This window comes from Arachis ipaensis, chromosome B6 (genome assembly GCF_059453495.1).
Source record: "Arachis ipaensis isolate K30076 ecotype BB chromosome B6, ASM5945349v1, whole genome shotgun sequence".
Lineage (NCBI taxonomy): Eukaryota > Viridiplantae > Streptophyta > Magnoliopsida > Fabales > Fabaceae > Arachis > Arachis ipaensis.
Window position 1 is genome coordinate 152,499,024 of NC_142441.1, and position 14,975 is coordinate 152,513,998.

General features: G+C 29.3%; 1 protein-coding gene across 3 annotated transcripts; it reads left to right on the forward strand.

The window, feature by feature from the left end:
- Window positions 1-995: 995 nt before the first annotated feature.
- Window positions 996-4,241, forward strand: LOC107648581 (zinc finger BED domain-containing protein RICESLEEPER 2-like). Of its 3 annotated transcripts, none has more exons than XM_016352393.3 (4): window positions 996-1,259; window positions 1,618-3,296; window positions 3,394-3,709; window positions 3,779-4,241. In XM_016352393.3, the coding sequence occupies exons 2-4, from the start codon at window positions 1,656-1,658 to the stop codon at window positions 3,907-3,909; spliced, it is 2,088 nt and encodes a 695-aa protein (XP_016207879.2). In that variant the 5' UTR covers window positions 996-1,259; window positions 1,618-1,655; the 3' UTR covers window positions 3,910-4,241. The 3 variants fall into 3 exon arrangements, with proteins under 3 accessions (XP_016207879.2, XP_088347814.1, XP_088347813.1); XM_088491688.1 differs by having other exon boundaries at window positions 1,083-1,259; window positions 1,682-3,296; XM_088491687.1 differs by lacking the exon at window positions 996-1,259 and having other exon boundaries at window positions 1,642-3,296; window positions 3,394-4,131.
- The last annotated feature ends 10,734 nt before the right edge of the window (window positions 4,242-14,975 follow it).

Consider the following 14,975-nt stretch of genomic DNA (forward strand, 5'->3'; position numbering starts at 1 on the left):
TTATTTTTGACAAAAATATTATAAGTACACTAAAATTAGCTACTAATATATATTTATATTTTAATATATATTTTATATTAGTGACTAATTTTAGTATACACGTAACATATTCGTATTTTTTATTATATTTTCTCATTCTTATTTAATTTATTGTGGTTATCAATTGACGCGAATTCTATAATGTATATAAGATTTTTTTTAAAAAAATAATTTAGTAATTAATGAATTAATTTATTTAAATAAGTATTAGAATTTAAATATTATTTTGTATATATAATAATTTATCAAAAATAATTTTTAAAATTTGACAAACAAGTATTTTAATAAATTTTTTAAAAAATATTATAAATAAAAAATTTAATTTTAATATACTGACAATAATTTTTTTATATAATATCTAATAAAATATTTATATTTAGATTAATTTTAATTTTTAAGTGATATATTTAAAAATTAATTAATTTTGATAAAGTAACCATCCATAATTTGATGTATATATCAAACTCTTTAATTTGTTTTTGTTTACAATATTTTTTAAAGGACTAATTCGTTGGCAAATCAGTTTTTTATTTAAAAGTTTGTCATTAGTCAAAAAATTGTTGCATATATAAGTCGAAATTCAAATTTTAATACTTAGTTAAGTGGACTAGTAAACTAACTACTAAATCAACTCAAGCTAATTACTTGGCAATCCAATGACTAAGCACAAAGAAATTTGAAACTTCCATATTTAAGTGGACTAATGATTCCTACCAAATCACAAATTGATTATATTTAACTTTTTTTTTCTTTGGTCTTGTTATTTTTTGGTTATGTTAAATCTTTTTTTTTTTGTTAGAATATTAAACTCTTTTATATTCAGAGTATATGTTTTTTTTTTTTTGGTCGCGTTGAGTATATAAAATTAAATTCAAAAGAAAACATAAACTATGGGCTAGGTTTTAAATAGGCCTGTATATATTTTTTTTTGTAGGCTAAGTTAGCCCAATACGCACAGCGCTGGGCGCGCGCTCTCTCTCTCTCTCCCTCTCTCTCATTTGGCGCGCGAATACAGAAGTTAAGCTATACACTCTCACTCAGTCAGTCACTGAATCATGACTTAGGTTTCTCGAAACTTCCGATTTCTTACTCGATCACTCTTCTTCTTTTTCTTCGTTTCTTCTCTTCCAATCTCTGGCGGAGGTTACTCTCTCTCCCGGCGGCGACCTGCTTCTTCTTCCGCTCTTCGTCTCCGGCGATCGCATCTCGTCTTCTTTGCTGTACGTGTCACGGATGTGCTTTTGTTTTGTTTTTTCTAATCATCATTAATTTTTAAACATTGTTCACGATATTTATTGTTTTCAAAATTTCAGAGTGTAGTAACATTGTTTACGAACCCTTGTCCTCAGCTTCTTGTGTTCTGCAATGTCACTTTTCTTTTTCCTATCCTTATTTCATTTTTTTTACTTTTTAAACTCATTCATGAAAAGAACATACTGCTAGATATTGATACTGTGACTCTGTTCTGTATTGGTTGAGTTGCCTATTATTTTTCATTTTCTGTTTGTGAGTGTTAATTAACTTTAGAAGCCAGAACTCAAATAATTATGTTATGTTGTGCTATGTTGTTTTCTGCAGTAACTAGAATAGTCCACTTTTGTTGTTTGACAATTAAAATGGAATTGTGTGACCAATCTGTTAGTCAGCCAAGTGCGAAAAGGGAATCTGAAGATTTCACACATGTAGCTGAATCCGAAGAACCTACCTGTAAAAGATGTAAACTAACAATCTCTGATTGTTGGAATTTTTTCACCAAAATTGGTGTTGGAAAGGATGGAAGTGAAAGGGCTAGGTGTAATGCTTGTCGAAGGGAATTTAAAGTTGAGGATCGTTTAGATGGGACCGCGTTATTAATCCACCATATCGAACAATGTGATGAAATTGAAGTTGAAGATGCTCGTCAACTAGTTAATGATACGGAAGGGCAATCAAAGTATCCTGAGATATTCCAATTGGTATTACGTAAGATGGCTGTTGGCATGGTACTTGAGAGTGATTTTCCAATAGGGGCATTTTATCGAGGGCCCTTTCTAAGGTGGGTGCAATATTTGAATCCAAATGTAATGCCCATCTCTAGTGATACTATTAGAGCTGATGTGTTGAAGATTCATATGAGAGAGAAGGAGAAGCTTAAACAAACACTAGCAAGTATTCCTAATAGGATTTGTCTAACTTCCTATCTATGGACAACTTGTACTACTGAGCTTTATATATGTTTGAGTGCACATTTTGTTGATTCAAACTGGAAGTTGAATAGCAAAATTCTTGATTTTTGCTACATATCTCATCCTTACAATGGATTTGAAATATCTTCAGAAATTCAAGAATGTTTGAGGGAGTGGGGAATAGAGAAAAAGATTTTTTCTCTCACTTATGACAATGATCCAGACAATGATGGCATGCAAGAAAATCTGAAAACTAATTTGTCTGTGGAAAACTGGTTGTTATGTGACGGAGAGTTTTTTAATGTGAGGTGTTGTGCCCATATTTTTAATCTTATTGTGCAAGAAGGATTGGAAGCATGTAATGATGTATTGGACAAGATTAGGGAAAGTGTTGCATATGTGACGGCATCAAAGAGTAGGAGGATAGAGTTTAAAAAATGTGTTGGAACGCTCGGTGGTAAAGCCACCAGGCTTGAATTACGTCGAGATAATCCTACTAGATTGAATTCAACCTATTTGATGCTTGAATGTGCTGTCAAAAGACAGAGTACATTTGCCAACTTTCAAGTGAACGATCATGATTTTAAGTGCTGTCCTTCTGTGGAAGAGTGGAAAAGAGCCGAAAAGATGTATAAATTCTTACTTCCCGTCTATGACATTACCAAATTGTTTTCCGATACATCATATCCCACTTCCAACTTATACTTTTTACAAATTCACCAAATTCAACTGACCCTGCAAGAAAGTTTAAATAGTGAAGATGAGGCGATAAGGAGTGTGGGAGAAAAAATGCTGAGAGAATTTAAGACATATTGGGAGGAGTATAGTGTTGTGCTTGGACTTTCAGCAGTTCTTGATCCTCGGATTAAGCTTTCTTCTTTGGAGTTTCTCTTTTCAAAAATTGATCATTCTACAAGTCATGAGAAGACAGAGCATGTGAAAAGAAAGTTGTATAAGCTTTTTGAGGGATATACAAGCAACAACAACATTCCCTCTACTACTTCCAATGTGCAGAGTGCTACTCCAACTCGTTCCCATCCTGCACCATCAAGTTCAGCTGGATTAAATGAAATGAAGCAGAGAATGTTTGGTGTAAGTATATTTATTCAATTTTATATATGATTTAACCTTCTTTTTTCTCTTATCAATTGACTCATGTTGTTTACTTGCTAACTGTCATCTATGGAAGGCATTGAAACATCATGAACTTGCACTAAGAGTTGGAAAGAGTCAACTTGATGTCTATCTGGATGAACCAAATTTAAACTTTGATTATTATGAGGATTTGGATGTACTGGAATGGTGGAAGTATACTCAGAAACGCTTTCCAGAATTATCAAAGATGGCTTGTGACTTGCTGAGTATTCCCATTACGAATGTGGCGTCTAAGTTTGATTTTAGTATTGGTGCTCGAGTTCTTAGAAAGTACAGAAGCTCAACACTGTCAAAGAATCATCAAGCTTTCATTTGTAGTCGAACTTGGTTGTGTGGTTTTTACTGTAAAGGTAATTTCCTTCTGATATTCTGTTATCATATATCAATTTGTTTTTATTTATTTTCTGTTTTGGTAATAGATGAAGATGAAGATTTATGTGATTGTGATGAAGATCAATGTGAATGGGATTGTGATGAAGATGAAGATGAAAAGGAAGATGAAGATGAAGATGATGATGATGATGATGATGATGGTGCTCTAAATGGTTGAAGAGTTGGATCATCCGTTTACACTTGCAATTTATTACAATCATGCTTTCTAGTTAATTATTTTGTCCCTAACTCTTGGTTTTTGGTTTTTGGTTATGATTTCTCAGAAACTCAAAACTAATTTTGTTCAGGAGTACCGTATGAACAAGTGAAGAGGTTGTTTGGTTTTAGTTTCAGGTAGTCTATTTTAATTTTGATTATGAAGTTACTTTTCATTTTAGCAGAAGTATCTTTCAGAAGAAATATTAGTTGTTTTTTCTTTTTTAGTTGACACACAGTTATCAGTTATATATCTTGGATATTAAATTAACATTTTTAATTGAGCTTTGATAATTCTTACAAGATGTAAAATAACTTGATCTTCATTAAAGATTGGGTTTATTCGACAAGATTACTCAACATTTGGTAAAAGTAAAACTAGTTGACGACTTATCTATTTTTCAATGTTTTAAAGAATATCAAATTAATTTATATGTTAATTATTAATGTTTAAATCACTATAAAAAATAGTAAGTTACACTATTTTTGAATATTGATTTTTTAACTTTGAAGTTTGCATAATAGCAGTCTTTAACGTGGTTAGCACCAAAAGGATTTCGTATACTTTTATTTGTCACCATTTGTGTGAACAAGTGGAAACGTTTTATAGGTATGTGGCAAATGATGTTTTTGGTAAACAAAAAATAATTAAAAACTTTTATTTTTTTTTAAGAATAAGGTATTATTAGATTTTACAAAAAAAATAATTTATTTTTTAATAAAAATATTTTTTAAAAGATATATCTAAATATATTTAAAATTTAATAAAAATATTTTATTTTTTTAAAATAATATTTTTTTCAACAAAAAAATTAGTCTAATCAAACACTTACTTTAGTAGTCAGCTCACCTATATTTTAACTAATGTCGGGAGTATTAAATTATATATTGTATATATAATAATTTATTGATTAATAAATTTTAAATGAAATTTACATCCACAATTTTTAGTTTGATAAACTAAAAAATACTATTTAAATAAAAATAAATTTAATAATAAGGGTAAAAAACGCAAATACACTAATGGATGATAGTTATTACATGAATAAGTCAAATTGAAGATTGATTCACGAATAAGTCAAAGCATACTTATATGTAATTCGAACCTATTTGGTTCGAACTCCAATTGCATATAAATCGAACATATTTGGTTCGAACTAGACACACATAATTCGAACCTAATTGGTTCGAATTACACACGAATTGAGCTATCACATAAGGAATAAGTGTGAATATGTTACGTGCAATCGTGCATGGGTGAGTAAGACCCCATCGAACTGCATCGCCACCATAATCTGTGTGAAGTTCCGCATTGCACACGGGTGGAAGGGGCCTACCCGGAAGAACTTCCTCATCTGTGGATTGTCACATGCAAAAATTTGTTTTAGCACAGAGAAAATATACATGCATATTTCAAGATTCTGTGACGCCTTGCATGTTAATTTGTTAATTGATCCCAGAGAAATCAAATGACAACTTAAATGACATCGAGTAAACCACAAATGGCAAATTTGCCCCTCATCATTCCATTACCAAACAGGTTCATTATTAAGAAAACAAAGGAACAACTTTATTCATTGTTTTGTTAGAGAATATATTGGAGGTTGACTCAGAAAAATAGTCTAAAGAACATGATATTACCAAACTACTCAGCACCATTTGGTTTGTCATCATGTTCCTCATTTGCGACTTGAACAGGTATCCAAAGGCCAATTTCTTCAGAAAGCGTATCCCAACCAGAATCCAAAGCTTTTGCTAGCAGTAGTGGAGCTTAGTTCAGACAAAGGGCCATGACGCCCCCAAACTTTTTATAAAAAAATTAGTATTACTTTTTCAAAAGATAAAAAATAATTCAATTGGTTTAAATACTTTATTATAACTTAAAATACCCAATAAGTTCAATAAGCAACACTCTTTTTATTTTTAAGTTCAAATATAAAAAAATAAATATTTTTTATTTATTTAATTTAATATTATTTTATATTTTATTATTTATTTAATTTAATTTTTTATATGATAAAAAATAATAAAATATTCAATAAGTATTAATATTATTGTATTTGTATAAATTGATAAAAAAATTTTAATAAATATTATAAATTTTAATATTTGTCTTTCTAACTTCTTCTTTACATATTCTATAGGATATATATTTAAATTTTTATATAAAATAATAATAAAAAATCAAAGAATTGATGCATTTTTTAAGAGGAATGCTAATATTTAAGAAAGAGAACATATAATTTTTATAATATTAACACTTGTAGTTCTTCTACTTTAATGAATTACGAAAAAAGTGAGATACAACCTTCAAAAGTTTAAAAAATTACATCTGATGAGTTTGATCTTAATTTTTTGGAGCGAGACCCTAAAAAATGACTTTAAATTTGGCAATATCACCCAAACCAGAGAAATGAGATTAGAAGAACTTATCTTAAATGGGGTATATATCAAAAACATTTTGACAATTATCTTCTATGTAGCCCCTCCAAAATTTTGTTTTAAGTTCCGCCTTGCTAGTATGCCTACGAAGTTCAAATAGATATTTTGTAAAGTACTAAAGTGTCAAAGATTTGTGTGAGCATTCATTACCAATGTGCAGAAGACAAGAACGTGTCTCATAAATGTAGGAAATGTCACAGAAAATCAATTGCCCATACGGCCATACCTGCCTCTTCAAAATTGATGCTTGAGCTCGAAGTCCCTCTAACAAGGGCCAACTTAATCTCATTCAACCTTTCCTTGCGCCAGTTTTCTACTGCTTCTGTATTGGATGAGTTTATGTTAAAGATAATTTTGCAATAAAATATCATCCAAATACTACCAATTTAGCATTTACATAACCAAATAAAAATTTGTGTCAGAAAAAAGAATGACTTATTGCTCATATAAGAAGGGAGCTCAATTTTCCATTCTCAAGATAAATATCCCCAACACTTTCAGAAGCAACAAAGGAGGAAACTTTCTAACAAAAAATTTTTGGCAGTGTGACTGATATTTTATACACAGTAGTTGGATAAAAAAATTCACATACAAATAAATGAAGCCTTTTCTTGAGATGTAAAGCTGAATATATCTTTCAGATGAAGTTGTTGTGTCCTATCATAAACCCTCTCAACATTTATTAATCCATCACCCATCTAAAACTCCGGTATCAACTAAAACATGAAACTATTGAATAATTTCCCTCTAATAAATCAATTAGTGTGCGATAATATTGCATTATTTGGTCAGTTTATCTGCATATCATAAATTGCATATGCATTTAATGGATGTGGTAACAGCTTATTTATACGACTCATTAGACTGGAATATCTATATGAAAGTCCCTGAAGGACTAAAGATATCTAAACCATCCAATGAATATTCGCAAGGGTTATACTCAATCAAATTGCAAAGATCTTTATATGGTCTAAAGCAATCTGGACGAATGTGGTATAATCGTCTTACTGAGTATTTGGCCAAAAATGGATTCAAGAATGATGATATATGTCCATGTGTTTTCATAAAGAAAACTGCATCTGGATTCATTATAGTTGCTGTGTACGTTGATGATTCCAACAATTATAAAAACTCTAAAAGAAGAGTTTGAGATGAAAGATCTTGGAAAGACTAAATTTTGTCTCGGCCTGCAGATCGAGCATACAAAAAATAGGATTTTTATTCATCAAGCGACATACACAGAAAAGATCTTGAAAAGATTTTATATGGATAAATCACATCCCTTGAGTACCCCAATGATCGTAAGATCTTTGGATGTGGAGAAGGATCAATTCCGTCCTAAAGAAGAGAATGAAGATATCCTTGGTCCTGAAGTACCATATCTTAGTGTCATTGGAGCGCTAATATATCTTGCTAATAATATGCGACCTGACATATCATTAGCAGTGAATTTACTAGTAAGGTATAGTTCCTCTCCAACCAGAAGACATTGGAGTGGAATCAAGCAAATCTTTTGATATCTTCATGGAACGGTTGATATGGAATTGTTTTATCCCTATGCATCCAAGTCACAACTAGTTGGCTATGCAGATGCTGGATACTTGTTTGATCCACACAAAGGGAGATCTCAAACAGGATACTTATTCACATATGGTGGTACAGCTATATCATGGAGGTCCACGAAACAGACAATTGCTGCAACATCCTTTAATCATGCCGAAATACTAGCGATACATGAAGCTAGTCGCAAGTGTTTTTGGCTGAGGAGTTTGATCCAATATATTCTGTCATCATGTGAACTGATTGATCATAAGATAGCTCCAACTGTCCTGTTTGAAAATAATACAGCATGCATTGTTCAACTTAAGGGTGGATACATCAAAGATGATAGAACAAAGCATATTTCTCCCAAATTCTTCTTCACTCATGATCTTCAAAATCAATGGACAATTGATGTCCAACAGATCCGCTCAAGTGACAATCTGACAGACTTATTTACAAAGTCACTCCCAAAACTCTCTTTTGAAAGATTGGTACATCAGATTGGGATGCGCCGATTTCGAAACATTAAATGATGTCGACAAGAGGGGGAGACTGTACTCTTTTTTTCTTGGTCAAGTTTTTTTTCCATTGGGTTTTTCTTGACAAAGTTTTTAATGAGGCAGTCCCCATCACAAAGGATATTGTACTCTTTTTTCTTCACTAAAGTTTTTCCCATTGGGTTTTCTTTAGTAAGGTTTTAATGAGTCAATAATCCTAAATAGTCATCCAAAGAGAAGTGTTGTGATAAGTATAAATGATGTGGATGACTATTAATAACATGGATGGCTCAATATTTCCATGGTAGAATACTCATATTACCAAGAGAACTTCCATTTAATGAAGGTTGAAAATGTGGACCCTATTCATGTATAAATAGGAGGTTAAGCCTCTGTTGATTATACACTACACACAAAATCAATAACAACAATCTCTTCTCTCTCTTATACTATTCTCTCTTTCTTATACTACAATATTAATATATTAATTATATTGTGATAGTAATTGTAGTGAATAGTAATACTATAGTTTCTTATTTACATATTCTTATTTTATATTTATTATATCTTCCTTAATTATTTATATTACAACAAAATAGACATTATTTTATCTTAATTTTATGTCACTGACTACAAATTGGTGTCTTGATCTATGTAGAGTATTTTATTTAAATATTATTATTATAAAACAAAATATTTATATTATTAATATTATATGTTATATAATTATAAATTTTACATATTATAAAATAAAAAATAGTTTCATTTATTTTACAATGATATTTATTTTAGAATTATTTTGAATTATAAACTATTTTAATATTTTTATTATTTGTGTAATACATTATAAGTACTATTTATCTTCTAATTTATTTAAGTTACAACTATGTACGAATGAAGTATTTTGTAAATAAATAACAAAATTAATATTTAACTGTGTTTAAGAGTATATTTAAGAGTAAAACACACTAATAAATTATTTTAGCCTCAATTACGTCAATATCCTATTTTAATATATAAATCGAATCAATTAGATTTATTATCGTTATAACATATACATGCTAAATCGGATCCAATTAATTCGATTTGCATAGAATCATTTAGGATATACTTGTAACGAAAATCAAAATAAGATATTGACGTAATTTTGAGGTTGAACTAATTTATTAGTGTATTTTATCTAAGTAAATGTACTTTTCAACTAAATTATATTTATTTTTATTTTAAAAACTTTATTAGATTTTTTATTTTTATTTTTATCTTATTTGTTAAGTAAACATTTTATAAAATTTAAACGGAAAATTTTATTAAATATTGTTTGTTGATATGAATTTATTGATTAACAGTATAATTGGTAATTCAATGACAAATAATATATATAGAACTTAGATAATAAGAATGATCATGAAATATTAGAATTATTTTGAATTATACACTTTTAATTTGTTTATCATTTGGATAATGCATAATTACTTGATTAGTATATACCAATTATCTACAAATTAATTTAAGTTATAACTATATCCGAATTAAATATTTTTTAAGTAAATAAAAATATGATATTATCGGCATTTAAGATTTTATCAACAAAAATTTAAATTAATTATTATTTTTTTGTTCTATAAGAGCAAAGTAACAAAAATGCAAAATGCTAACTAACTCTTCGAGTATAAATAACTAACTTTTTAGTCAAGCCGGTTTTGTAAGCTTGCTTTTTTTTGTTTCTACTCTTAGACTTAGAGCCATCTATTAGAATGTCATAATTAGGGAACAAAATCAGGAAAATATCAAAGAGGATTAGAAAAAAATCAATGTAATTTATTAGGATATTATTCCATAACGAATGTACTCTTAGCGTACTCTTGGTCTATATATTTTTGTAATTACAAAATGAGAAATATGAATAACAAAAATGATACTTTTCTAAATAATTCTTTATTTCTTTCCTAAACTCTTTATACCATGGTAACATGATATCACCACCGTCCATTGTTTTCTCCCGTTTTTTCTTGTTTCTCTGACCGGTTTCGATTCTTTCTCAGAATGTCGAAGTGCGCTCGTTGCAGAAAAAACAGGAAGGTATGCAGGGAGGGAGAATGCAAATATCGCCGCCATTTTAGACCAGAGTCACCAAATTCCGAAGCCACGTACGATCTGCTCAGTTCGGTGTTTACACCGACGTGTGTGTTGAAGTTTCTAGAAAGGGACTTGGATCATGAAGATTACTCCAATAGCCTTAACGCTCTCAAAATGGAATGCCTTGAAATGGAATAAGCATACAGTGACAGGTCCTCTTCATTCATACAACAAGTTGCAAAACAAACTGCGAGATCTCCAACGAGAAGAATTGAAGCAAGAGCTCCAGAATAAAGATAATATTATAAAAATTAAGATAATATTCTGATATTTGAATTAATTATAAAGATAAAATTTATTTAGCTAAAATAATATAATTTGAATAGATAATAAAAAATTCAATAATTTTTAAGCATAAAAAAATTTAATTTTTATTAAAAATAAATTATTTTATTATTTTTTAAATTTTAAAAAAATTAATTTTTATTTATATGGTTTAGTACTCACTATATATTTTTGTGAGTACTGTACTCTTATTATATACATAATTATCGTTTTAAAAATTATTTTGTGAAATTATGAATTAAATTTTTTATTTATACTATTATTTAATTGGTATATTCCATTAATTAATTATTTTATAATTATTTTTAGTTATAAAAAAATTAATACTAATTAATTTATGAGTTACTTGTATAAAAGTTTACAATTTTATTAAGTAATAAAAAAAATTGATTTGTAAAATTTCTTATAACAATTTTATGTGATAATTAATTTGTCTAATGTAATAAAATTTATTAGTAACTTGTATAACTCTTATTATATTGTTTCGTGTATAATAGGTAAATAATTAAATAATAGTGCATTATTTGAATCATCAACTATCAACTACATGAAATGAGAGATTGTGAGAGTCATATATTTATTAGAGTAATTTTTTGGTTATTTATTGTTATTATAATAAAAATTAAAAATAAAAATATTACAGACTTAAAATTTAAATTTAAATTTAAATTTTTAATCATATTTAACCATTAAAAATAAATAAATAAATAACTATTGTATTAAAAATAAAATAATTTAAAGTATATTTAGTAGATAATAAACAGTAAAATAGAAAGAAATATTCTTAAGATTAAAAAAAGTTAAAAGACAATCTAAACAACAATGATTAAATTGAATTTTTAAGATTTAAAATTTTAATGTGCGCTTAACTTGAGGTAGTTTTTGGCGGAAAGTTAAAATAATCACAGACAAATTCTAATATAACTTCCCATCATTCACGTTGTCTTTTAACTTCTACTTTTATGCAGCACCACTTTTTTTAATCACACTATATGAACCCTATCATATGACAGGGTATCCTCCAAACTCAAAATACATATTTTTTTTTTCTTAATTTTGATGTTATTTGTTGGTTTTTTTAACAGATTTTTTTGTGGAGCAAAAACGTAATAATTTAGGAGAGGCCCTTTTAGCAGAACTACGATAACCACAAAATGTCAACAACAATGAAGAATTTGCAGAAGATTTGGACGAATCAAGCAACTGTATCTACCAGAAAAGATTATAATGACCCTTTAATCGTGAATGTCAAAGTATATGAAATTTCAATTTTTTTACGTGATTTTTTGAGTTTTAGTATTTATTTTATTTCTTTTATTCAATTTTGTATTCAGTTGTAGACACTTCTATGGGAGAAATCACAACTGGCAAAAGGACAACAATTCAAGTTTGGTATTTAAAAAATGATGAAAAAGACATTATGAAACTTGATAGGCATGGACAAAGTCGAGATAATGACGCAAATTTATTGGTACGGTTCTGGGTGTATTGGCCCACAGAGCAACGCTGTAAATTGTAAAAGTCTTTAGTGCTGAAAATGTAGGACGTGTGAGAAACTTTAGAGGAAAAGTTATGGATATGAAGAAACCAATGCAAGATTCAGTTAACAGCTCTGTATAAATTTTTATTATCAAAATACAATGATAAAATGCTTAGTTTATCCAGTGATATGCCAGACATTTAATTTGTGTATTTAATAATAATAGTTAAAATTTTAAATATATTTATTCTAGAAAGAATTAGAATTTATTTTATTTATGTTAATTTTTTTTTATTTTTTATTATATATAAGTTTAGACTTGTATTATTATTATTATTATTATTATTATTATTATTATTATTATTATTATTATTATTATTATTATTATTATTATTATTTTTTATGAAAAAATGTTAGATATTATATATTTAAAAAGTTTGATTTTTGTTATTAATGTTATATATATAAATATAATTGTAATTTAATAAAATTGTTCAATTAGAGCAAATTAGTATAAATTAGCAACAGATTGTATGTGAAAAATAGAGTGAGTTAACTACAAAAATAGTGTGATTAAATAACCCAACATTAGTCACACAAAAAATTGTGACTGAAAAAACTGGCCTGCACAAATTAGTTAGCCACGGCATTATACGTGGACAATGATATACAAATTGTGGCTCTTTGAAGGTCTTCACGATGTGGCTAATAACGCTAAAATCGTGGCAAATTAAAAATGCAACCCTCCGATTAGCCACAAACATTCTTTCGTGGCTAATATATGGTTGCTACGGTTATCTTAGAGTTATGCCTTGAAATGGAATAAGCATACAGTGACAGGTCCTCTTCATTCATACAACAACTTGCAAAACAAACTGCGAGATCTCCAACGAGAAGTCCAAGAATTGAAGTAAGAGCTCCAGAATATCAGAGAAAATGGGAATCAGACTGCTGACAAAGATACACAAGAAGATGTGGTTCCTCATTATGAGCTTGCCCTCAGCCAAGTTGATGTTACCAAGAAGGGCAACAACAGGAATCAACAAGATAGGGGAGTGCCGAGAAGATGCACATTGTCATGAAGATGGAAACAAGATTGATGTCAGAGAAAATGGGAACAAAGATATGCAAGAAGATGCGGGTCCTCAGCTCAGAGAGAGTTTGGGAAGATTCTGCTTCTTTTTAAGTTCTTTCCCTTATTGATCTTGTAGGGTTCTTTTTGAGTATGCATCACAAAGAGTATGCTTTGGATTTATGGTTTGCCTTTTTGTGAGTCAAGTTTGACTTTATGTATAAATCACAATTAACATGCTAATAAATTCATTCACACTAAATTTGTGTTGTGTATATATATATATATATAGAGAGATAGTTTGGGAAGATAGGTCTGCTTCTTTTTGAGTATGCATCACAAAGAGGATTTCAACATGATATCTTTGTGGCTACTGCATTGGTTGACATGTATGCTAAAAGTGGGAGTTTAGACAGTGCACAGAGAGTTTTCAATGACATGCCACTGGATGCTGGATACTTGTTTGATCCACACAAAGGGAGATCTCAAACAGGATACTTGTTCACATATGGTGGTACAGCTATATCATGGAGGTCCACGAAACATACGATTGCTGCAACATCCTTTAATCATGCCAAAATACTAGCGATACATGAAGCTAGTCGCGAGTGTTTTTGGTTGAGGAGTTTGATCCAATATATTATGTCATCATGTGAACTGATTGATCATAAGATAGCTCCAACTGTCCTGTTTGAAGATAATACAGCATGCATTGTCCAACTTAAGGGTGGATACATCAAAGGTGATAGAACAAAGCATATTTCTCCCAAATTCTTCTTCACTCATGATCTTCAAAATCAATGGACAATTGATGTCCAACAGATCCGCTCAAGTGACAATCTGACAGATTTATTTACAAAGTCACTCACAAAACTCTCTTTTGAAAGATTGGTACATCAGATTGGGATGCGCCGATTTCGAAACATTAAATGATGTCGACAAGAAGGGGAGACTCTACTCTTTTTTCCTTGGTCAAGTTTTTTTCCATTGGATTTTTCTTGACAAAGTTTTTAATGAGACAGTCCCCATCACAAAGAATATTGTACTATTTTTCCTTCACTAAAGTTTTTCCCATTGAGTTTTCTTTAGTAAGGTTTTAATGAGTCAATAATCCTAAATGGTCATCCAAGGGGGAGTGTTGTGATAAGTATGAATGATGTGGATGACCATTAATAACATGGATGGCTCAATATTTTCATGGTAGAATACTCATATGGCAACTACTCACATGAAGATACTAAAAACATCTTTTCATGATGATTCTTGTTTAAAAAGTGTAACTTATTTGTTTAGCAACACTTTAAATAAAAGTAACACTTTTACTTTAAATAAAAATCAAACCCTACAATCTATCATCCAATTGTCAAAATGATGTATTTTCACATGATGACAATCATTAAATCTTCATTGGAGTAGCCACCTACTCATATTACCAAGAGAACTTCCATTTAATGAAGGTTGAAAATGTGGACCCTATTCATGTATAAATAGGAGGTTAAGCCTCCCTTGATTATACACTACACACAAAATCAATAACAACAATCTCTTCTCTCTCTCTTATACTATTCTCTCTT

What these genes read in the sequence shown, in the direction of transcription:
- LOC107648581 (XM_088491687.1), top strand. Translation starts at nt 1,656, where the DNA reads ATGGAATTGTGTGACCAATCTGTTAGTCAGCCAAGTGCGAAAAGGGAA. An exon ending in TGAAGCAGAGAATGTTTGGT is followed by an intron (nt 3,297 to 3,393) that starts GTAAGTATATTT and finishes CATCTATGGAAG; the next exon opens with GCATTGAAACATCATGAACT.